The sequence below is a fragment of the Siphateles boraxobius genome, unplaced genomic scaffold, assembly GCF_051911475.1.
Source record: "Siphateles boraxobius isolate OS27281-9 unplaced genomic scaffold, OSU_SipBor_1 20, whole genome shotgun sequence".
NCBI classification, from domain to species: Eukaryota; Metazoa; Chordata; class Actinopteri; order Cypriniformes; family Leuciscidae; genus Siphateles; species Siphateles boraxobius.
In genome coordinates, this window is record NW_027508811.1 from 19552512 (window position 1) to 19579441 (window position 26930).

Here is a 26930-nt window from a genome sequence, read left to right on the forward strand (position 1 = left end):
TCCGACACACTTTTTTTTTTTTTTTTAGATTGACTGGCAAAGTTGATACAATGAGTGAACACTAGATTTACTAAAATACATAAAATCTTTGAAATATGCTCAGGTTTGTTTGGGGCACTTAGTATTCTCTTGATCAACACTGTATGTCCAGCTTTGTTCAATTAGAACACAGAATTACAGATCACAACATCTACACATATTTTCCATTTTTGTTTGTTTCATGGACAACTTTTACTGAGAACACCATTATTTTAAAGAATTTCTTACCATGCCAGTCTATTATTACACTATCGACCGCTAAAGCGCACACAAAAACTAAGCAACCTGCAGTTGGTTGCTTTACAAGCTTACTGTTATGCAAAGTTAAAAGTGTTGTGTCTTAGCCATTAGGCCTTTCCCACTGTGATTAAACATAAGGAGCAAGACTGCTTTTTCCTGTAGCTTTATTGTTCTGCTCAATATCGCCTTTCAAGTTCTGAGGCCAATGAGTACTGTTGTCCATGGACTGCTGAAAACTATTACTAACTACTATATGAAAGCTATTTTTTCATGTTCATCTAACCAAAAAAAAACAAACAAAAAACACCACTTTACAATATACTCTGAAGGAAAAAAAGAAAAAAGGCAGGGTGCTGTAAGTTCACATCTGCATTCGAAAGTGAGGGATAAGGAGAAAAGACTGAGATATAATACAAAGGGAGAGCTGAGAAAAGCTGCGTGGCTTTGGTGGGCAGTTACAATCCCTTTTATCCAACATCACCCACAATTCCTGGGTTAAACAAGTACATGAACAAACTCTGTGTGTCTATTTCACACAACGTGGCACGCTCATCAGTCGCCATTAACATTACTCTATTGCTTCACACAATAAGCGACAAAGACGTCGAACTTGGGAAAAATAAAAAATATATATGAATTTTATATATTTATCTCTATATATTCTATATTCTCTGAAACAGCAGGATTGAAAAGCTTTTTACAACCAATCAAATGATAACCTGCCAAACGAAGCAGAGTCAAGTCCCAGGTTCTACCTAAAGGTCAGTCAGCGCTCACGAGGAGGGAGGGAGGGAAGGTGCAAAAAGCTAACAAGCTTCAATCCTTCCACGCAGGTTATGTAGTAATGAAGCAATTCTTTAAAACATGTTCCACACACATTCATCAGTCAAATATATCCTCCATTAAACCCAGTGATGATCCATAACCCCATACCAGGGGCTGCCAAGTTTATCAATTGTATCCTCACTCGAATTTGCAGCCGACTGGAAAAGGCACCACAGCACGTACATGGGTCCATCCCCGAAAACATCCTCGGTTTTAAAATTAACACCCAAAGCCACCACAAAAAAAGTGAGAAAAACAGTTTTTTTTATTGTATGATGTGTATTTTGTTGTAGTTGTTTTTAGAACTGGAACTCCATTCTTTCCCTCATGTATTAGAAAAAAAGTGTTTGTAATGCTTTTGGTTGTACTTTGTTTCCACTGTGTTGTGACTCTTGAAAGACTGTCCGTTGAATCTCTTGATTTCACTGGAACAAAAGAAACGTGACTGATGTCTTGTGTAGAGAAGGGGCTCTTCCCTCAAATGGGACGACTACCACGGGTCCTCAAGGTCAGCACCGCTCTGCAGAGAGAGACCACACAGAGAAAACCATCAGTAGGAAAAGGCATCAAATCAGCATTATCCAAATCACTGTGGTCAATCAAATACACCTGCCATCTTTTGCTATGAAAAACATTTACTTAAACAAGAAAGGCTACATCATAATTCCAAATCTAATACAGGAAGTATGAAGGAAGAGTGTAAGCACCAAATGTAACGTGATTGGGATAATTGTACAATACAAATATTGTATACTGTACACTACCGTTCAAAGGTTTAGGGCAAAAAAGAGTTTGAAAGAAATTAACACTATTATTCAGCAAATCAGCATGTTAGAGTGACTTCTGAAGGATCATGTGACACTAAAGACTGGAGTAATGATGCTGAAAATTCAGCTTTGCCATCACAGGAATAAATTACATTTTAAAATATATTCAAATAGAAAACTTATTTTAAATCATAAGACAATATTTTATTTTTGATCAATTAAATGCAGCCTTGGTGAGACTTCTATCCAAAACATTGATACAAACTTACTGACCCCAAACTTTTGAACAGTAGTGTACACCTCAACATCACTGAACCGTTAACTAAGATACATATGCATTCAGCTGAGAAAAATCATCAAAAGTCTAACTTAGACGCAGTATGATTATATAAAAGTGGTTAAATACTAAAATATACACTAAATGTATCAGCCTATATGAACAAATATTCTGCACATGCTCAAAGTTCTCAATTGAGTGCATGTGTTTATCAAGTCTTAAACTTTAAACTAGATAATGAAATAATGTTAATTACACATAATCAATAATTCAATTTCAAAATTGCCCACAACCTCTTAGCCATGATAAAATCCTGTAAGGTAGCCAAGTGTTACCATAAATCTCTTTAGGCTATACCTTAACAAAAATAAAAATGTAAAACAAACAGTATGGACAGTCTCCCATATTCCACTTCAGCTAACCATTACTGTGATTGCCGAACCTTAAAACTAGAATTGTCATTTTCTTGTTTCTTTGTCTAGTATGTCTGATGTGTAATTTGTACGAATGGAACACCTGTGATCAAATCATTTCTACACTGCAAGATCAAAGAATTAACGGTGTTGTTCAAGGCATGGAAACGATTCAGAAAATAAAAAATATTGGGATAATCAGATCCTGCAGTTTTGATTGGATGTTTCGTCCACTACTGTGATGATATTTATTTCCTTACACATCTGCATCACAGAGAAAAGGATGCATGTGCAAAACTGAAAGACTGTGGAAAAATTGATCCAGACCCTTGTAAAATGGCCAATTAGAGATTCTGAATAATATTTCTGTTGTCTAATATGATTACTTTTCAAGAACACATCTAGGTAGGCCATTTCATAACACAGATCATACACGTGCAGGATTTCAAATGCTAAACAAGTCATCTGCATTCATTTACAGGAACAGTGTTGCTTGTTAATGTAAAACACAAAGAAGTGAATTATCTACATGGCTTGAATGTTTAACATGTAATTTAGCACTATTCTGGCAGTTTGTTCACACTGCAAACTGCATAAAACTGATAACAGATAACAGTAAACCAGCAAATTTAAAAAAATGGAAAATTCCCTCCTCAACCAGCGTTGCATTCATAAGATCAGTATATGGAGTAAAGTGAGGTTGTGAAAAACTCGAGTCGCTCTTTCTGCAGAAATCATTAGTATCAATTAGTATTCAACTTACCAAATGAAACAGGTGGGCTGCATTAATTAAAGGGTTAACACATACATCATTAGTTTTGTTAATGTGTATTATCCTCTTAATGAATCTCAAACTATGTGTGTTCTGGATATGAATACCAACCTTTATGTTTGTGTGTGTAAAAACTACATGCATTTGACCAAGAATATGATTTCTAAATGTTTATCTGGCTGTGAAAAACATGTTATTAAATAATTTATTTACAAAAGGAGGGGTGCATGGATTATAAAGCTGTCAATGGCTATCACAGAGAAACACAAGGATCTAGTCTACTCCTGGCAACAAGCCAACAAAACATCACTCGCTGATGATGCCAGGAGATGTCAAAAGTACCAGGTTAAAGGTGCTCAAAGCGATGTCACGCATTTTTTAGGGCAAAACATTTTTTGTCACATACAACAAACATCTTCAAACTATCCGCTAGCTGCCTGTCCCCTGAACAGACTGTAAAAAACACGGACTCTGCAGACAACCCAGGCTCCACAAACGGCAACAAAAACAAACTGGGCTAACCCGCACCACAGAACGTAACAAACTGTTCCAGCCAATAACCGACAAGAAGGGTTTGGGGGGTTAGTGCGGGGATGAGGAGGAGGGAGGGTCTAGCTAGCCTTCGTTTTGTTTGACAATACTTTAAACGTCAACAAGAAGTGATGTCACCCGACATCGCTTAGAGCACCTTTAACTTGATACAAAAATTTTGATACAGTCTAACAGCACTGCTGCTGTCTACTATAATAAAATTAATCAACACATAATACTGACAGGAAAATTGTTTGTTTATTAAGAATCAGCTTTATTAGAATATTTATGAAAAACTTTTTTTTTTATGTTTTTTTAGTCACATGTTCAATGGTGCAATTATTTGATTAAAAAAATATTGTGAAATATTATTACATTTACAATAACTGTTTTCTATTTGAATATATTTTAAAATAAATTTTCAGCATCATTACTCCAGTCTTCAGTGTCACATGATCCTTCAGAAATCATTCTAATATGCTGATTTGATGCTCAAGAAATAATTTGTATTATTATCAATGTTGAAAACAGTTGTGCTGCTTAACATTTTCTGTGGGAACTGATAATTTTTTCTGGACTATTTGGTAAACAGAAAGGTAAAATGAACAGTGTTTATTTTTGATATTGATACTTTTGATCAATTTAATGCATCCTTGCTGAATAAAAGTATCAATTTATTTTTCAAATACACTTTTAAATGGTAATGTACATTTCATTGTAATTTGTTAATATACAAACATTAAATAAAGAATTGTGTTCGTTAGATCGGTTGTTTCTGTGGTATTGAAAGTGTATCAAGAATCCTACTGCAAATTGTGGTATTGTGAAGAGAGAGTCCAAGAGAGCATAGAGAACACCATCTATCACACACACCAGATATCTCTTGGATGTCCAGTAGGGAAAAACACTTGGATCAAACTCCAGCTTTGTCCAACTAGTGTCCATTCCAGACCAATACTTGAGAATGTGTCACACTACTTAAACAATAAGACACATTCTCTTGAGGTGTTTGCCTCATACACACACACAAACAACAAGACAGATATTCAACTGCAGGCTTTACGACATGCAACCCCCAGTGCAGTTTCGCCAGATCACACTATGAGAAGTGACATCATCATCATCATGAGACTTGGCTGAAGAGTTCATAATGGCATATTAGCAAACTTATTTACAAGCTATTGAAATAATATACTTGTTAGTAGAGGTGCACGATATTGAAAAGACATGTGATATTGCGATATCGATATTAATTTCGATATTTTTAAACATATGTAAATTTACAAAAGTTATAGGAAAACGCATCAAAATAGATACATAACAAATAAAACAAATTCTTACAACACAAGGTTTATTTTCAACAGAAAGTCATATTGTACTGGTACAACATGCAGAGACAGAGAAACAAGAAGACATGTTTTACTGGTTGTACAGTATAAAAATTAATAAATGAGCACTGAAAGCAACAGATATGAGCTGAATTTTATTGATCATCAGCTAAAATCAAAGACCGCAATAAGAGAGAGCGGCAACAGCCCTGGTAAGATCATTTAGTTTCTTTACTTTTAATGATGATGATGATGATTGTGTGTAAAGCGTCTGCAACTTACTTTCGCTTAGATTTGCGATAGTTTGCTCGTTGGCTTGATGAATAGATGCTCAGCTTCTCATTTGCGGTAATGCATGTCGCAGTAGCGCCGTCATATCTGGCTATAACATTACATATAGCCAATAACACGCTCCCACATGTTTATTTTTTAGCATTTTTGGGAAGAGTAAAATTTACAATTGTGGTTTCAACAACCAGATGCATAAATTTACACTTGTCCAGTTTCGTCTGGAACTAAAGTTCCCTTTTTAATCTCTGTTATTTTGTCTTCTCCCTGAGCAACACTCATTTTGAGATGTTTCTTTTGCTCCCTTTGCTCTCTCTTTAGGTTCTTTCCTTTCGTTCGCTTCGTTTTGTTGTCTCGGTCTATTTCTTCACTTATTAATGTTCCCGCGGAGGCTCCACGCTAGCCTGGCTCCGCCCTCCTATGTACATCCACTCAATTTTCATTTTCCTTCAGTACTCCGTCTGCATGTCGGACGGGACGGATAAAAAAAAATATCGCATAATTATCGCGAGACTTTCGATCATGATATCGGACAGCGTGATATCGCGATAACGATACTGACTCGATATATTGTGCACCCCTACTTGTTAGGTTACTAATCATGTCTGATTTTTCATGCTGACAGGCTGATAAATCTCAGTTCATCTCCTTAATGGGATGTATTAGGAGTGTTTGTGGTGATCTCAACCACTGTGCTTTGGGCCAGAGGATCATTTGAATGAGCTCATTACAGCTGTGATATGAACAGGATTTTTTACTCTCTGCAATAAATAAACCAAGAGCAAGCGAGTGGGATGGAGCAAATACTCTGATTCATTTTTTCTGTATTTTATACTCAGTATTTTCTGTATTTTACTCAGATCTCTGAGTGGCTCTTAGTTGTAGGTTGTTAATACCAGGTATAAACGGGTCCAGTGAGCAAGGCGCAGAACAAGGCATTGTCTCATGATGAGATGAATCCAAAGGTCAAGGGGAAAGTACCATCTCTACACATCTAACTTTTTTATGGTAAACCAAGGACTAAATGTACAGCTGTAATCACACCGAGAGGTTCTAGACAATTCATACTCACACCATCCTCTTCTCTTTGGGGGGTCAACCGGTTGTACACAGCTTCAATAACACTGTGCCTAAACAACAACAAAAAAAGCAGACAATGTATTAGAAAAATAAAACAAGGTATACAAGTTATATAGCAAGCTTCAAAGTCAAGCTGTATTCTGAGTCAAGCCTACTTGAGACTGAACCTGCAAATGTTGTGTTAGCATTCCAGACCCTTAAACATCAGGTGTGTAACCCTGTGTCCCGTAAACATGCTTGTGCAGGTGTGAACCTCTGTGTGGTTTGTAACCGTGATATTTACTTACTTGCTGGCAAGGCCGCCCCCTGGTGGGAGATTAGGGATACTTTCTTGGGACAGGGTGCTCATGACAATCAACAGCTCAGGCACACCTTCTTCCCCTGCTTTCTCTATGAGCTCTGATGAAGAGACAGAAAGGATAAACCACAGGTTAAAGCTCCCTAAATGTTCATTTGACTGCTCCATTTAATGGAACCTTACAATATACGCAGTATAACTTAATGTATATGTGACCTAATGTATATGTGTACTGAGAAATGAGCAATGCATTATGGATACCAATGTACTAGTGTTATCGTTTTTTGTTTTGTTTTTGGAAATAGAGAAATGAGAGACAAAGAAGAAAAAAAAGAAAGAAAGAACAGGGACACTGAGAGAAAGAACAGAGACAATGAGAGACAAGAGTGAGACTCTAGAAGGAAAGCCAGTGGCTGAGTTGGGCTGCTCTGGGCCTGTTGCCAGTTAGATGTTCAGCCAGCACATTCCTCACCAGAGCAGTAGTGCCGACGACTCCCTCAGGCCCTCTCAGCACCCAGCCAAACATTACAACAACGTTACCACAACCTTTACCCACAGCTCAAAGCCAAGAGTTTACATAACCCCAAAAAACCCACAAAACTAACAACCACTTGCCAGATTATGATCAATGTCCAATACAGAAAGGAAAGGTCAGTTGAAAAGAAAAAAGTAAAAAGATATGGAGTCAGGCTATCAAGAAGATATATTAAACTAGAAAAAGAGGAATATGAAATGGGGTGGAGACAGGATAGTATGTTCAAGATCACAAGAGAAAAAGACAAAGGACATTTCTCTTTAATAAAATGCATAAATTCTAAAATTAATTAATCTGGACTGATACACAGTGGCCTTAAATATATCTAAGCAAGTGGCATGTGCAAAACAAAAAATGCTTTTACTTTCAAAAACTAAGTTCACATTTCACCTGTCTTCAGTGATTTTTGCAGAGAAAAGCACTGACTGCTTTTGACAAGATAACTTCACCGTAAACTATTTAGTAACAGATTTCAATAGAGTTACCAATTTGATTCAGTTACACAAACTCTTGATTCAATTCAAATTTAGATTAATTTGGGTATATTTCAGATATGTCAATTTTGCTTACAATGAAAAAATATTTTCTCTGTTATGCTGTAAATTATAGAGGGCAGTGTTTCAAACCAGTTATGACTACACTGGTCGAATTGTAAGCAAACGCCAGAGGTTTTAAAGCTCATGCCCAGGGACAGATGTATGAATGCTCCCAAACTACGGTGGACAAAATAGTTATTGTGGGACGGACCACTGAGCTCTTCCGTTTCTCACCTTCCACACGCGATTCAAGGTACTTGTCCACCTCAGCATCTCTCTTTACCGCCTCCTCTGACACTCGGGGTGCATTTGGCAAACAGACTAATACAATACTCATATTATCTCGACTTCCCTGAAAGAGGAAAAAGAAAGAAACAAGAAAATAATCTCAACTCAGAATAAAAACATTTATGCGACATAAGAAGCTGTCACGCAAGAGTAAGGAAGGAACTGTACCTTGTGTAGACAAGTATCCACAACTTCGTTGCACACTCTCTCCAGGTCGTCTATCACCTCCAGCCTTGATCGCACAAAGGCACAAAGCTCTTCGTTGGTCATCACATCCCAGATACCGTCACACGCCAGCACCACAAATTCATCCTCCGCATCTGAACGAACAATCTCGAATACTTCTGGCTCTGGAGACACAAGCTGCTCTGTGGGACCCTTGCCCTCCACACACTTGTAGTCATAGTCACCCAGTGCTCGGGATACAGCCAGCGATCCATTAACCCTCTGAATCATTACAGAGCCACCTGCGTTCTGTATACGCTCCTTCTCCCGTGGGTCGCAGGGCTTATGGTCCAGTGTGGAGAAGCCGACGTGCCCGTTGTGACAGAGAAGGGCCCGTGAGTCCCCGCAGTTAATGAAGTACAGATGTTCCGGAGAGAGCAACACACCCACCGCAGTGGAGCCGCTGCGGTCCATGCCGTTCCGCAGGTCTGTGAAACTGCGCATGTGCTCGTCGATCCTCAGGAAGCCGGTGCGGATACCCTTTTTGACCGCTTCTATGGCTGGCGTCTCAGGCGCCGGAGCGCCCGCCTTCCGCAGTTCATCTGCCGACCCTGTGGCGACAATATGTTCCAACAGGTGCTTTGAGCAGTAGTTAGCAACACGTGAGCCGGCGTGACCGTCGTAGACCGCAAAGAAGGACCAGTCGTCCAGACCGTGCGGCAGGCCTACGGCTGCGGTGTGGGCATCCTCCATCTCCACCCTCCATCCCTGCATGCTGCTGAGGCCAAAACGCAGGCCGTTTCCCTCTCCATGAGCATTATGCTTCTCTGTTTTGGGCTTGTCTAAGAACGCCCCCATGGCTTAGGCCACCGTCTGCAGAGACAGAGAAACAATCATTGAGAAGGTAGACAAACAAAACACTGAAGACAGTACAAAAAAAAGACATGGAAAGTGCAGCACAAAAGAAACATATGATCTCTGCAGTTTAAATGCATTAGTTAACATTAAGCATCCCCTCACACTGCATCAACACTGTTAGCGCCACACCAATAGAGCTGCTTTAGACATAAAGATTAAAATTAGAGGCGGGGAAAACCAAGCACATACAGTCCAAAAACACCCACTGCCAGTGAACAACACAAATGTGGAAGGATTAGTCTTAGTGCTCAATAGACGGATTTCTATTAACAACAAACTGAGTGAAATAAACATGTAGAGATTCTTGGCCCTGAAGCCACAGAGTCGGCGTAGCTTCTGAAAATCAAAAAACTGCAGCCCAGATAATCCAATTTCCTGTGCAGGGCTGCATTTCTGCTATAGCAGTGTACCCTGCACTGCTACTCAAGTGTTAGCCACAGAAAAATACATATTACACTGCTCTGTAGTGCTGCTTCACTCCTGAGGTGAATCAAGTTGCTAATTAATCAAATTCTGCGGTCAAGTATTTTTTGTATATTGAGTTAAACTGTATATTTGACCAATTTCATACACTGTACAATTATTTGCACAGTAGACGTGTAATAAGGTGGATAATGTACATTCCAATGTGTTGGCGCAGTGGATAAGACACATGCCTTTGGTGTGAGAGACCCGGGTTCGAATCCACTGTGAGACACCAATGTGTCCCTGAGCAAGACACTTAGCCCCTAATTGCTCCAGAGGCGTGCGACCTCTGACATACATAGCAATTGTAAGTCGCTTTGGTTAAAAGCGTCAGCTAAACGAATAAAAATGTAAATGTAAATTCTAGGGATGCACGATATATCGACCATATATCGATATCGGCCGATAAATGGTCTTGTTTGATGTTATCGTTATCGATCCGATAAGAAAATTTGCCCGATATATCAAAGCCGATAGATAATAGATTATTTACTTCAGTTGAGAGATGCGCGCTGTTCGCCATGATGGTTCTGAATGATTGGATTCACTTCGAAAAGGAAGATAAGGAAAAGATACAGTTAAGGAATCTTACACTGGTTCAAACTAGGCTGTACTGTATTGTATATGTTTGATTTATGTTAAAAGTGTTTGAGACAAGGCTTTTGATGGTGAGCCTTTTGTTCATGTATACAGGCTATCAAAGTATATACATTTTTTTAATTTAGATTTATCGGCCAATATATCGGTTATGGGCTTTCAAATGTAAAGAATTATCGGTTATCGGTATCGGCCAAAATGTTCATATCGGTGAATCCCTAGTAAATTCACAGATTTATCACGGTTTAAATTAATTGTACACAAAGTCGAGCACTCTTCAACTCTTGGTGACTGTTGAAAAGAAACACTGAGCTCTGAAATAGACGCTCAGCACGAATTACGCTCCTGGTGCTTTAAAAAAGCAGCAGTCCCATTGAAAACAAAATATTACTAAGTGTTGAAATTTTTTGTAAAGTCAATTCAAAGTTTGAAATCAGGCTGCTGTGTAAAAAAAATGACCCTATTGTAAAATCAAAAATGCATTGCATGATCAAACATTTAGGTGAGAATCGAGATAAATGTAATTTTCTAAATGTCTAAATATCAACACAAACAGTATTAAAGGTGAAGCATTTAGGATGTTTTTACTGTGTCCCAACTAGTGCTCTAGTCGTTCTTCTGTGATGGCCTTAGTCATTCATAACATCAGTAGTATAAATGCCACTGAAGTGACTGTAGAGATTAAACTTCTCCTAAAATAGGATTTGCTCTCCTTAGATGAACTACCTCTTAAGACTCAAGTCAAGCTGTGACATGCATCTGTTTGGACTATTTCTACTCTCCAGATGAATCACACTAGACCGTGGTCATAAAAAGAAAAAAAAATTATCAGATTTGTATCAAAACCGAATTCTGATTGTCTGTTGCTGAGATGAGGCAGCTTGTTACTGTGGTGAAAGTAATAACTAAATGAAGCTCCATTCTAGGGCTGCACGTTTTCAAGTTTTTCATTAACCGCTAACCGAGGCCCTTAGCGGTTAATACTCGGTTAACCATAGTGTACGCGCCGCAACCCCGAGATACAGACACACGAGAAAGGGGTTGTTCATTTTTAACACCTTTAATAACTGCACAAAACATCTTTAACTTTTAGGTGGCAAAATATTGTTTTAGGCTACCTAATTCTGTACACTGCACAAACCAAAAGTACTACTGCCGAATGAAGAAGGGTCAGTTCTCCCCAGAACATAAAATATTCATTTTATTTTATTTTTCGTGTTCGCATTTATATGGAACAAACAATTGGACGTGGCAGTTCTGGAAGCGGCACTAAAACTTTCACAGAGACCTCAAACAGAATGCACAAAGCCTTTCTTTAAAGTGAATTTCGTTTTGTATTAATTGTATCTTAATTTTAATCAACCAATTACCTGGAAATAAGTAAATATAACAGACATTAGATAACACGGAGCCGCCGGCGCGTGAACTGGAGCTCATCTCATAAACGAATTCCGAAACTCAGCGTAGGCTATAAGGTAGCGTAGTTGTCTCACAGACCTGATAAATAAATCTATATTGAAATGTCTACTTTTAAACACAACAATTCAAAACGAAAGAAAACAGACTGCTCTCTGCTTATGTAATCCGTATGAAAAGTGCATTTCTCTCTGGCGCGTTCACTGTGTAGATCGCGAATCAGCATTGTCAACTTCATCTTTCCAGCTGAGTGAGCCTGGAAACAATTAAAATGTCTCCTTGCTATATTTGAAATATTCATAATCATTACTTTTGCCTGTTCTTTTTGACAGCTTTTAGGTTATTGGCAGCGCAACCCAGGCTACATTACATGAACGCGTCGGCACCGAAAACATGGAGATGGAGATTTTTTTTAAATAATCGCACAACCTATTTGATATTCCAATTAAATAGGCTCTCAGTTAGGCTACTCATCCCAACCAACTATTAAAAAAATGTTTACTTGTAAGCGGCCTTTTTACATGTTAGTTTTTTTCTGTGAGCGGGAATTGAAAACCAGGAGTGGACTGTTAGCGAAGTGATTACAGAATGCTTAGAGTGGAGAGAGGAACGTGCTTTCGCTCCACTCCAGGCTTTGATCACATCCCCCTCAGCAAGGTGAATACACCTCGTCTTTCCTTAATTTAAGACCCATTCAAACTAAAATTAAGACATTACACTATTTGAGAAATGAAAGCCTATTTAAGGCCTTAAAATTATGAAAAGTGAACTTCTTGTGGACAATTCAAATGTCTGGGAGCGCTCTGGCGGTGCAAAAATGTATTACAACTAAATTCAATGCACGCCATTGACGCCACTTAACCGAGCAAAATGTTTCACTCGGTTACGCAATTTTTAACGGTTAATCGGTTAACCATGGACACCCCTACTCCATTCAGAACCTATGTACCAATACAAAACCAAACATGCTAAGAAACTGATCAGATTCAGTGAGGACGAGACAAACTGAAAGATCTATTTACAGGGTAGAATGAAAGTGACCCTATTTACTCATGCCGCGGCGACCTCTGTATCACAGGTTTAATCCAACAGTGCTAGCAGTGTTCTGGAACTCAGAGCTCACAGTCAGCCAACGGTGAAAGGAGGTGAGCCACCCTGCCAGATCAGTCACAGACAGCTCTTTTTGTCCACAGGTTACAGCTTCAATTCTCAGCACACATTACATGAGTACACAAATGTATTGTGTAACAATTCCAAGTTCATTCGAAATGGGGACTAATAGGTTTCTTTCCACTGTGAAAATTTGACTACTGCACTGTTCTGCGCAAGCAATCCAGTCCAAACTAATCAAACTAACATGCAAGTATTGTTTTTCCAGCAGAGCAAACAACCTTTTATAGTTAAAGCTTTAACAACATGTAGTTCTAGGAATAAGCAGTCAGTCTTTTCATTGATTTAAACCTTATGTAACACTGTAGAATCTCCTGGTTCAATTTAAGTTGGGAATGACTAAACAAGGGATTGCAGTACATTCAGTTTATGGAGTTTATTCAATGATTCATAAGACTGATTCAAGCCAGTAGTGATCTACCGATATGAAAATTTTGTCCGATAACGATCATTTTTAACCATCATTCTAGAGGTGCACGATATTGAAAAAAATGTGATAGTGTTTTCGATAATGAAAATTGCGATAGATATTAATTTCGATATTTTTAAACATATGAATCTATTTTGATGCATTTTCCCATAACTTTTGTAAATTTACATAACAAATAAAACAAATTCTTACAACACAAGGTTTATTTTCAACAGACAGTCATATTGGACTGGTACAACATGAATAAATAAATAATAATGTCTACTACAGAACAGGACATGTTTTACTGGTTGTAGAGTATAAAAATAAATAAATGAGCATGTCTATAGAACAGGAAATGTTAGAAACAATAAAATGAATCTAAAAAAACAAGTAAAAAGAAAATGTCAAGAGAAAACGGCCCCATCAACAACCGTGCAACCGCCTTTAGAATTTGCACTTTCCCCGGCACCTGGCCACTTCATGCGTTTTCTCAGATCGGATAGCTATCTGATTCCATTTCCACCTGCTCACATAAATGTGTTTTCGCAAAACGGATATAAATACAATCTTCAATTCCCGCGCTATGCAGATTTAATGGAGTTCACGTCACCGAAAGTAACAGATATGAGCTGAATTTTATTGATCATCAGATAAAATCAAAATCAAAGACCGCAATAAGAGAGAGCGGCAACAGCCCTGGTAAGATCATTTAGTTTCTTTACTTTTAATGATGATGATGATGATGATGATGATTGTGTGTTAAGGGTCTGCGACTTACTTTTGCTTTGATTTGCAATAGTTTGCTCGTTGGCTTGATGAATAGATGCTCAGCTTCTCATTTGCGTTAATGCGTGTCGCAGTAGCGCCGTCATATCTGGCTATAACATTACATATAGCCAATAACACACTTCCACATTTATTTTTTAGCATTTTTGGGAAGAGTAAAATTTACATATGAGGTCTCAACAACCAGATGCATAAATTTACACTTGTTCAGTTTCGTCTGGAACTTAAGTAAATCTCTGTTATTTCTTCTTCTCCCTGAGCAACACTCATTTTCTTACTTGTGAGATCTTTCTTTTGCTCCCTTTGCTCTCTCTTTAGGTCCTTTCTTTTCTTTCTCTTCGTTTTGTTGTCTCGGTCTATTTCTTCACTGATTTATGTTCCACAGAGGCTCCACGCTAGCCTGGCTCCGCCCTCCTATGTACTTCCGCTCAATTTTCATTTTCCTTCAGTACTCCGTCTGCATGTCGGACGGGACGCAAAAAATAAATATAGCATAATTATCGCGAGAATTTCGATCATGATATCGGGCAACGTGATATCGCGATAACGATATTGATTCGATATATCGTGCACCCCTAGATCATTCTTTATATGTGAAAGCCGATAACCTATATATTGGCCAATAAATCTAATTTTTATATTTTTTGAGGGCTTAATTACAAAAACTAAAGTCTCACCATTAAAACCCATGTTCCAAGCACACAATTATAATGTTCTTGTAAGGCCGTCTAACTCGATCCAATGGCGGTATTCGAATTAGCGGTGAAGGTCTCTGCGTGTTACAAGTCTTTTCTCACGGCAAAGTATTTTTGGTTAAATACAATACATTTTCTCATATGTATTAACTCGTTATTTCATCTGACTCCATAAATGAAAAAGGTTTTAATGATATCTGTGCATCATTAAATGTGAGCAAATGTTTTACTATTCTATTTAAACTCTTGAATGAAAATAATGCCAAATTCAATTAGAATAATAAAATATCACAATTTAATATGACAGTTATGTATCATTACAATTTCATAACCAATTCAAAGAAAATCAATGCAAAACATCAAATGCTCTAGAACAAAGAGGAAAAAGTTTACCCGACAAGAAATGCGTGAGGCTGAGAGTAGGGCTGCACAATTCATTGAATTTCTAATCGCGATTAGGATTTCGGATGCCACGATTACGTAATCGTTCAAAGCCGCGATTACAAAAGAAAATCCACTCTGCGTGTGTGTGTTTAGAGCATAATTATGTTATGAGAGGCGAATCACGACTACTTCAGAAAACCCAGCACAATATGACATACCAGGCAGTGACGTAAGTGTAAGCTGAAATAAAAGTCTTTCACCTCAGAAAAACGGACTTTACAGTCCTGTCCCGTTATACTGTAATCGTAGCACGTACTCTTCAATTGCACACACAAATGCGGCGGCGCGCGCTGTGTATCGCTTCACTGAATGAAGTGCAAAAGAAACTACGAGCATGCAACGTCGTTACAATGTAAATTATTAAGTCACGAAATAAAAGTAAAATACCAATAAATCAGGGGTTAGCTGAGAAGGATTTTCATGCAGGTATGACTTTCATTCAGGAGCTGTTTCATTAACAGTTCTTGTTATTGTGTATTCACCATGGTAACTGTCGTTTCCATAACCCCAAAATGCCACTTTATTTTCACTTGGTGTTATTTTTTATATTTTTAAATGACTGTGGTGGCTCATATCAACATTGTATTAACAAAAACTAGTTTGGGACTATTAAATAGCATAAAAAAATTTTTTGTTTGGTTCCGGTTTCCGACCGACCATGTCAATTTATGTGCAACCCAAATTTATTTTATGAGCTTGGGGAAGAAATAATACAAATTAAATAAATGCTCAAATAAAAAACTTAGAGGCGAACTATAATTTATGTTTTTGTACAGCACCGTATTTGTATTGCCTGTTGTCCTCCAGCAATGTGAACAAACGAGGCAGCCACGGGCGTTCACGCATCGTTGTTGTCATGTAGATGCACTGCTGCGCTCGTGACAGGGCGCGTGAACTGAACGAGCAGAAATAGAGAGAGAGTCCCGGTCGCGCGCGCTCTCTCTCTGCAGAGCCAGGCGGAAGTATAGAGGGAATGCGCGTGACGTCACCGTCAGCTGGCGTGATTGAGGCCACGCCCACTAAGTGGCAAAAAGACTGAGCGGCAGCATTGGTTTTCAGCGTGAATGCCGTGAAAAACACAAAAAACACATCTAAAACGGGAACGAGCTTAGCGATTGACTAGGGCTGTGCAATTAATCGAATTTCGATTTCAATTTCGATTTTGGCTCCAAACGATCTCCAAAATGGTACAATCGAGTAAAAAATATTATTTTGCCATGTTCTGTTTTGCAAGAACACTCTTATTTTGTCTTGTTTTCTGAATGACTCGCGCAAGCGCACATCCGTCCCTCCCAAAGCCATAAACTCTCTCAGCCTATACAGTCATAAATTGCAAGCACAATAAACTTCACAATAACAATTGGCTAATTTAATATAGACTGGAGTGAGACCAAAGACGTCTCTCGAGCTGTCGCGATCTCTTTCTGATCGATCACTGTAGCGCCTCAGTTCAAGCGAACGGTAGCGCGCGCACATGACCTGATCATCTGATCTGTTCCGCTTTACAGCACGAAACAAATAGAGGATGAACACAAGGAGCGACATTAACGCTAGTCCGGGAATAGGGGATTTTTAAGTTACAAGTGAAAGAGAGTTTTACTTGCCCGACCGATCGAAACGCGAGATGGTTTTGATCTTACACAGTCAGTATAAACAGAGATCGGTAATGGATAGTTTCTGGAAGCTGCCCTGTCTATTTGTGAGAGAGACATTAGTGGAGAAATCAAAACAAATGAGCTTAACAGCTCACACAAAATCTCACAGAAGAAACATACTGAGGTAGAAATGTTGAGTTTTTTTAATTTATAATATATGATACATATATTATACATAACATATAACATACATAACACGACTAAGAGCTGTTCTATAATATCACGATTGCGAATGTTACATTGAATTTATAGTTTAATAAACAAGTAGCCTAGTTTATATGTAGTAACTTACATTATAGACGCAGTATTGACTGGTTTTGTTCTATTTCACCGACGAAAATAGTTACAAAAGAAAAGCAACACTAAGCGCTGTGTTTTGTTACTGAATGATTCATTATTTTGAACGAATCGTTTCAATGAATGACTCGATTCATTTATTAAGACGGTCACTTGTCGCCACCTATTGATTTATTGTCTAAAGGTATCATTTTTTTTTTTTTTCATTATTTGTTTAAACATTAATATTTTTACAGTTGTAATTTTGCAGTGTAAATTAATTTAATGGATAACAGCCCTTTTTATTAAAACTGAATTTGATCAAATGTAAGAATTTGACATAAAACATATTTAGTAAGGTTTAATAAATTGTCCTTTATTAAGGTAAATAATGCCCTGGTGACCCCCTACAACAAATTACTTTGTAAAAAGGTAACCTTTTTCAGGTTACCTGAAAGGTGTCTTTTAATAAATGCAACACGTTCCCAAAGTCATGTGAAATAATCGTGTTACATAATCGTGATTTCAATACTGACCAAAATAATCGTGATTATGATTTTTTCTATAATCGAGCAGCCCTACGATTGACTGTACAACTACATTTGACAAGAAATCTGAGGTATGTTTTTACAGACTGACGAAAGCTTCAGAACAGAGAAGCAAATAGATCACTGCAATTCATAGAAACAACTGGACTCCAGGCAGCGAAAGGTGGATTTGCAGTTATCATTTTTGTGCCAATATGCTGAATTTAGTGGTAAAATCATTCTCTATATATTGTATTGTTATATATTGCAGTGACAACTCATCATTCAAATATTTACCACTGTATATTCTGTATAATTTGACATTTTTAAATAAACACTGACAAAAAACTATACAAGTTTTAAGTCTAGACGATATGATGATATATATAACATTGATATAAGTGATCACCTGGATTTAGACCTGCCTATATTGTATTTATATAAAGCGTTCACAGGCAAATTTGCTGTATGTATTTCCCCGGTGTCAAAATCAGGCACATATAAATGTCAGGAAACACGATTTCTGGCTGAATGTCAATATCCATGGATCACTGGATCTTTAGTAAGTTGTAAGGAACACTACATTGAGTCCAATCTTTAGTTTAAACTGATAATCGTTTGTTTTACTTGCGTTTTCGCAGTTTCCCCTATGAAATCCAGTCACTCAGCTGCTCTTCTGCCACTCAGTCCGGCTGAGGGGGCGTGTTCCGGCGGGAAAGTGACGTTAATGCATTCCCTCTATAGGCTTCACCGTCTCAAAACTAAGCACTGTCTTGCTCTCTCTCCCTCGCACATATTAATCTAAATAAATCGACACGATGGCAAGGTCGGAAGATTCATGTGGAGCGTTCGGAGATTTCTTTTTTCCTGAATTACCGCTGGGTTGGAATTGTGCTAAAATACGTTGCCTTATCTTCTCTGAAAAGCGTTCCACACATTCAGCTGACATATAAACCACACTTTAAATAAACGAAAAGACTATCCAGTGATGAAATGTTTTCTGTGATGACACAAATCTTGTGGGATGTCCTAACCGCCGGGATAATCACACAACGCGCACACGTCCGATAATGACACGTCCAATTCGCGAACTAATGACTCATTTGAACCGATTCGTTTTAATGAATGGTTAAAACAACTGATCTTTCCAACACTGAACTCACGAGACGTCTGAATCGGCGTATAACTACTCGGTAACACTTTACAATAAAGCAACCCCGTTTGCCCCCCCGCACACATTTAAAATCAGCGTGTGTGTGTGTAACATGCTGGGACACACAAGGTGGTAGAGTACATGTACAGGTAGGCTATGTTATAAAAAAATAGAGTAGCCTATCCATCGCTACTGTAAATTAAAAATAATAATAATAATAATTTCCTTCCTATCCCTTGCTGCCACTGGAGAAAAAAAAAAAAAATTCCCTACCGACCCATGACCTCAACTGACAACCAACCGGAACCAAACTTTTTTTTTTTTATGCCCGTGTCTCAGCTGAGGGAAACAATCCATTATTTATTGGCTTTAATTATATTGGCCAAAATTTCTAATTGGGCCAATAACGATTACATTAAAAATGAACACATCGGCCGATACCGGTTTGGTGCCTTACATATCGTGACGTGTATATGATATTGTTTATGAATGTGTCATAGAATCTTTGACTCAACTGATTCGTTCAAAACGCTGAATCATTCAGTAATGAAACACGGAACATGTTGCTGTGAGATGAGCTATGGTTCTGCTGCTGTGATCTTTATTGTGAATCCAATCAAGAGGATTATTGCATGATCAAAGTGCAAAAGGGTCTAAATGACATACATAGTGGATCCTGGTTATTGCTATACCCCGCTATTGCTCAGCAAGCTGCAAGCATGCAATGATGTCACATAACAGCATGTCTTGAGCGTCTGAGCTGGCCACACCTCACGCCTACTGCACTATAAATAAACCCAGATAGGATTGCATACAAACCCCCATCCTTTTACCCAGATCCTGAGCCCTCAGCTAAGGCTCAATCTCTCAAAGTTTTTACAATGGTAAGCTACTCTAAAGCAGCCGAAGCTAGGCCATCTTCTCCATGAGATTGAAAATATATCTAATATAAGATATGAAGGGAAATAAAAAAGGCACATGCTCGCACTCTCAAATTAATACAAGTCTCAAACCTGAATTGTTAAGTGTGCTTGTTTAATTGGGTTACCACTTAAAAAGATTTAAGGCTGAGACTCAAATATTTCCCATAGTAAAGTGACCCTAAATGTGAGCCCCTGAGCAATCTTGATCATCACATTTGGTCTTAAATTATAAGAGCGTAAAATGTATGAAAGAAATATATTTTTTTCTGTATGTACATGTACCTTGAAATGTGCTCTAAAGATCTTTTTTTGTTCCAAAACCACCTGAGATGGATTAACCCATATAATTGTACATAAGAGTAATTAAAAAAAATTTAAAAAGTCTTGTATGTCACTTGTGTAAACGATAGCGTTTCATTGGAAACCGCTTTCAGCACCTGTGCCTTGACTCCAGATTAGCCATGCTTTGATCATGTGCTCTGTTTAGCATCACAGTAAACCAAAAGAGCCCAGATGATGATAATAACTCATTGCCTATGAATGCGTGTGGATCAAGAGAGCACACTGTGCCAAAGCACTAAAATAAACAAATAAAACGTATCCTGTTGAGACAGGAAGTGGGCTAGACCTCTGAAGAGGGTTTCAATGTTGTGACCCAACAAAAGGAAAAACAACCTGGTCCTCATTGACTTTCATCCACCGTCACCCACGACCCCTCATCATTATGAATCATTATATCTTCATTATACACAGGAAAAAGACATTGTGTCAAATAAATAAAAAATTAAAAATAAATAAAAACCTTCAGCACTGACCAGGCAGTTCAGGGTGTCACCTAGAAAACATCATAACAACCACCTCTTATCAAGCAGGAATGAATCTAAAACCTGACAACAGCCCAAGCCTGACTCTAGGAATTCTATTAATATCCCACATGACCAGCTCGGTTCGCTAACATGGCGAGTCAGTTTATGACCATAAAAAGATCCTTACCTGACCTAACGTGGGCCTGCATTCAAGAGTTACATGTCCAGATGACAGGTTGCTCATTCAAGATTTCCACATTCCAATAAAGTGAAGAGAGCAGTTCAACACACTCCTGAAATATATGGCACAGCAGTGATGTAACCATTGGACCACTGTCATATGTTCCGTTTCCATGCCTACAACGCCTGGAGTGGCAGCTAAGAGTGGTTTCTATGGTAACAGAGAGCTTCAACAGGGCACTTCAGTGCATCTTTCCTGTGACCAGTCCCTTGGAATTGCAAGTGCAGCGAGAGAGCCGACAAACAAAACTAGCATTGAATTTTTTTTAATTGAACTGAATCTAGGAACAGCTGGCAAAGTGCAGTGTTTGGAAAAGAACAAGGTTGTGAGAATTACAATAATACGTGAACATATCCATTGCTAGGCTTCACACACACCATGTGCTCCTCCCATTTGAAACTTTAAAGGCCAGAGTATCAAATGTCAGAGCCCCTAAACGGGCAGCGAGTTGTAAACTGCTGCACTGGCCTTGTGTTGCCTTGTTTACGGAGTCCTAAGGACAAACAAACTTATTACATCAATACAAGAGCAGCTGCATCATTACAGCTGAATCACAGACAAGCAAAGGTGTATTTTGAGATGTATTTTAAGAGAAGTGCCTGCAACCAATGACAAAATTATGCTCCTTTGACTTTGCAGTATTTTTGGCTTGTGTAATAATCCTTTTTTTTTCCTTTCTTTTTTTACAAATGACATTTGGACTGAGGTCTCGATTTAAAAAAATATTTTCAAAACTTTAAAGTCTTCCCAAAACAATCAGGCTAAAGGGCCGTTCACACCAAGGACAATAGGTATAACTATAACAATAATTATAACTATATAATTATAACTTTTTTTATTATATTCATATGTTCTTTAAGGTTCACTTATAATGCTTCAAACTAACACAATCAAAAGGCAATATGTAAATCAATGTGGCTTTTTGGTACAAGGTCATGTTAGATATGGATCTAAGGAGTGCAATTTTAATGTAATCGTATTATCTTCCTATCATTAATCAAAGAGTAGTGGGTCTCCTAAAGGTTCAGAGGGATTCAAGATAGTGGGGTTAACAAGCTAACTCAATTTGTTAATCCACTCATGAAATGCATGCAGTACTTGATTAGCTACTGTGCAAAGGCTTTCAAGAAGGATATTGTAGATCAATGGTACATCAACACAGCCCATTTGATTCAAGGTAAACTACAATTAAAGCTTAGTAATATCATATCTGTTGTTCTAATCACCAACAAAAATGAACACTATCAAGCTCTCAGATCTAGACTTATGATGGAGAGCTCAAATGAGAGCCGTAACTTAACAGAAAATCATGACATTAAAGCTCCAGTAGGTAACTTTTGTAAACAAATATTTGTTAAAACTGTCATTATGTCCTGAAAGTAGAATATGAGACAGATAATCTGTGAAAAAATCAAGCTCCTCTGGCTCCTCCCTGTGGTCCTATTGCCATTTGCAGAAATACACCGCTCCCGGTCAGAAACAACCAATCAGAGCCAGGAGGAATGTCTTAGCAGTGTCAATCACGCTCGTGTACGCGCTGATCACCCCTCTCTTGCACAGCGCAAGTGTGTACCGACGTTCGTGACTCTCCTTTTCGAACTCGTTCATCCAAATGAACGAATCTTTTTTCGAGTCATTTCGTTCATTCAACTAAGAAATGACTCGAAAAAAGATTTGTTCATTTTGAACAAGTCTTTTTCGGAGTCATTTTGTTCATTCAACGAACGAAATGACTCGAAAAAAGATTTGTTCATTTTGATGAACGAGTTCGAACAGGATCACGAACGTGCATCACAGAACAGAGCAAGGCGAGCATTTGTGCTTATAAAACTTAAAGTTGTTTATTTATTTTTGAAATGACCGATCGTTTCACTAGATAAGACCCTTATTCATCGTCTGGTATCGTTTAAAGCCCTTTGAAACTGCACTGAAACTGTCATTTGGTCCTTGAAACGTTTGTGTCCTATTGAAGTCCATTATATGGAGTAAAAGCCTGGAAAGTTTTCATCAAAAACCTTAATTTCTTTTCGACTGAAAAAGAAAGACATGGACATCTTGGATGACACGGGGGTGAGTAAATTATCAGCAAAAGTTTTTTTTTAAAGTGAACTAATCCTTTAACGTTATCTTACTAGCTATTTATAACTAGGGGTGGCACGATCCGCTTTTTTTGCCTCCGATACCGATTCCGATACCTGGGACTCAGTATTGGCCGATACCGATCCGATCCAATACTAAAATAATAATTTAAAAAACAGTGCCAAATTACCTAATAAACTGTATCTGTATGCCTCACTGTGGGGAAGAGACTGGGATTATTCTTTTGTTAAAGGCATCAAAGCTTGACTTAAACATTATTTTCCTTACTTTGTAAAACAATACAGACAAAATATATACTATATAATTAAAATACATTTATTTAAAAATTTTAAGCGCAACTTTTTAATGAAGCAGCAACATATGATACATAGATTGGACAGAACAACTAAGGCTATCAATAAACTGCCATTGCGCAAAAGTATTGTAATATGAAAGGCTCCAATTCAGAGCGAAACGAAACCTTATGCGCATCCCGTGCGCAGAATGATGCGCTCGAGGCAACATGGAGTCACGGCGCGCAGGCGTCGCATTGAAAAGTTCAAAGCACAAAAGTAAGATATACATATATTTCTTTATTTATTCATTAGTTGGAGCCTTTTAACAGTTTTAAATTTCAGTTAATGTGCGTGTGAAGAGCAATTATATCGCTCTCTACTCCAGTGTTGTGATCACTGAGGAGTTGTGTTGTGATCTAACAGACACCCGTTTGAAAGTAACATGTGAAACTCCAGCACGTTAAAGTCCTTTTATGCGAACCATAGACCTTAATCTACATATCTACAGTATAATAATAGGAACATTGACTCATCTTGGAGAGAGTTTCATCGTGTTGACTGTTTTTCCCGAGCGCGACGCGCTGTTTGAGTGCTGAGAATGACTGACAGCCACAGCGGAGGGAAGCACTTAGGTGAAGATTAATTTAACGATTTAAATCTGTACCTCACATTGATTAAACTATTTGTAATGGCTTCAGAAATCTTGGAATACAGTACACAAAAACATTATAGTGCTTTATAATGTTTTTGTGCCTTTTGTGTTGTATAACAATAACATACTTAGGCTATACAATATCGGATCGGATTTGGATGGTCTCGTCTGGCGATTAGAGGCTGACATTTTTTCGGGAATCCCACGGGTCACGGGATTCCCGTGGGATTCCTGCAGGATGGGAGTCATCTTTGCTATCAATCACGGGATTTGGACGGTACAGGATAAATGGTTAACGGGAGCAGACGGGAGCGGGAATCAACCAATAGCAAAGACGACAAAAAAAGAAAAAAGTAAATGCATCATTTTGTAGTTTCCTTTTAATACGCCTACAATGTAACGCAATTAAAAAATAACTACACGACCCAGCCGTCCCAGAAGCCATCAGTGCTTTTTGTCACGGCTTACCGCCGAAATTCAAAGAGCAGTGATGGAGGGAGCTAACAGCCGCGGAGAAGTCGATGTGGCAAAAAATGATTTACAGCGCAAAGTCAGAAGTAATGACATGTCTATTAAGTTCACAGAACTGGTCGGAAAGTCTGAAATATTAATTAAGTTTATGAGAGTAGAATGTGACGGTGATAGCACAATGTACGCTGCTTGTAAGACATGCTTAGTCTTAGTCAAGTACGCAAGTGATTCAGGGACGAGTGGTCTGAAAAAGCACACTTGCAAGTCAAATTCGGGAAAGAATCAGGCAAGCATCGCTTCGTTCATCAAGCGAAAATTGCCGTATATGGGAGCGGTACAGGAGCGGGAGTCAGTTTAAACAGGAGCGGGATGGGAGTGGGAGTCAATTTACCAGGAGCGGGATGGGATGGGATTATTTTTTAAACTTTGGTCTGGGAGTGGGACGGGACAAGATTTCTTTCTATGGGAGTGGGACGGGACAGGAGTGAAAATCCACTCCCGTGTCATCCTCTACTGGCGATATCCGATCCGGCAAATATTGCTAGTATCGGAGCAATACCGATACTGAGTATCGGATCGGCGCACCCCTATTTATAACTTATAGAAAGAGTGCAACGTTATAAAGTTACATGTATTGCAAAATACATAATGATTTGAGGACCAAGTTTGTAGTCAAAGTATGGGCAGGCCATAGTCAATGTAAAGCATATTGTTGATTTTTCATCCCTATTAGTGAATGTTCCATAACGGTTTATAATCCGCCGTCATCGGTGGTCCTGCTTACTAGCCTGCGCGTTCACGGCAGGCTCCGCTGTGGGGGAGGAGCTGTGGAGGGAGGGCTGTAGCGTAGCAGAGAGCAAGGGGGTTGGACCTGTAAGTTGTGCTTGTTCAAATTTTCAGGCTAAGTCAACATTTTCTCAAAACTCCCAACTGCAGCTTTAAGTCATTTGGCATATTAGAGCAGGGTGATCGAATGGTTTACATTTTGCGACAATATAAACAATCAAGCAGTTTTGAGATTAGCTACATAGTATAGGCCTATATCACTTTACAGTATGCAGTATACTGTATGCATTTGGAATAAAGTAACAGTTTACACCAACCCTTCATCATAACAAGTGATTTCCACTGCCACAGAAGAAGCAGTGCAGTGGCTCCCCACTGTTAGAATAGTCTTATTCATTTTTCTTTTGATTTGTGCCATGAACTTTCCATCAGCTCATTTCAGCTCATTTCAATCACACTCAGGGTCAAAATGAATCAGGGTTTGAAGAATAATTCTGACCAACAGTGACAAAAATGCTATCAAAATGTAAAACCTGAGGGCAAAAAAACAATGGATTTAACATTTTTTATGCATGAATTCTATGTTTAGAATAAGGCCTTCAAGTTCATTTCTGAAACTGATAACCAGCTAACATGGCCTTGTTTTGTGCACTGATAGGGGGAAGAATAATATATAAAGCTTATAAAGTTAAAAACAACAAGGAGTAATTAAATGTCAGCATTGTTGGGGTCTTTGGAAAGAGTGTTTAATGCAGGAATTAATGGACTGTGCGTGTCAAAACCGACTGAGCTACCAACGTACACAGCATCTCGGATATCACCATAGGCGTCTTTTTACGTTCAAATCGAAAATCTACGATACCCAAAAATGCTGCCAAGACTGGCAACTCGTTATGTTTTGCGACACAGCCATTAACAGGTCGGATTCCTCGAGCAGGCAGCAGTACGGACTCACTCACTGACTTGGAGCAGCCGTTACGAAACACGTCCATCCCGGTAGATAACGCTAGCTTGCTAGTTAGTCTGAGAAATGTGGTGTAACTTACGTTTCTCCGATTGAAGTTTCCTCTCCAGAAGACGCCACGTTCCAGGTGGCCGTCAAATTTGACTTTATGATCGAGAACCGACTCGCTGAACATCTATATTTTGAACGTTGGTGATACTAGCTCGTTTCGACTAGAGCAGCTAAAGGTAAACCCAGCTAGCTAGCTGGCTAGCTAATGCGGTTAAATTCACACGGTCAGTTCTGCCCTCAACGGCTCTCGGCTTGGATTACGAGCTATAACGAACATCTTTGACATGCAGTTTCACTTCGGCTCAACGAAAACATAAATGCGACCAGAGTGTTGGTCATCTGAGTTGAATTTCAAGCCGTGTTAGCGTTTCTAGCTACATGTTAAAGACAGGTGAGGTGACGTGCACTACTCAGTGCCATTGACGGCCGCGCGCTTCGGTTCTGTGTGATGGGAGGGGCCATCGCCTCTATGATTGACATCATTATGCTCCTGAATAGAGGGTGACAATAAAAACCCTTTGTTTTGGATGAGATGTCGAGAATCTTGCATTATGTTCTGTATATTGGTTAAAAATATATAAATAAAGTCTCAACGTCCCCTTTACCCTGGTGAAAAAGCCTATACTTTTGCCTACTTTTTTTTTAAAGTGGGCATAGCCTACTTATTACTGAATAATAATAATTTTTCACTTTAGTAGAACTTAAGTACATCTTTCTGGCCTGGTTTATCTTTTATAAATATGTCTTAGAAAAAAAACATTGATG

At 38.5% G+C, this 26930-nt stretch overlaps 1 protein-coding gene across 2 annotated transcripts; it reads right to left on the reverse strand.

The window, feature by feature from the left end:
- Positions 1-426: 426 nt before the first annotated feature.
- On the reverse strand, positions 427-26615 carry ppm1ba (protein phosphatase, Mg2+/Mn2+ dependent, 1Ba). 2 transcript variants are annotated; one of them, XM_077237281.1, is made up of 6 exons: positions 26197-26615; positions 8386-9255; positions 8164-8281; positions 6848-6959; positions 6553-6610; positions 427-1624 (listed from the first exon to the last, which is right to left on the reverse strand). In XM_077237281.1, the coding sequence occupies exons 2-6, from the start codon at positions 9238-9240 to the stop codon at positions 1595-1597; spliced, it is 1173 nt and encodes a 390-aa protein (XP_077093396.1). In that variant the 5' UTR covers positions 9241-9255; positions 26197-26615; the 3' UTR covers positions 427-1594. The 2 variants fall into 2 exon arrangements, with proteins under 2 accessions (XP_077093396.1, XP_077093397.1); XM_077237282.1 differs by lacking the exon at positions 427-1624 and adding an exon at positions 3306-3341 and having other exon boundaries at positions 26197-26600.
- Positions 26616-26930: the final 315 nt, after the last annotated feature.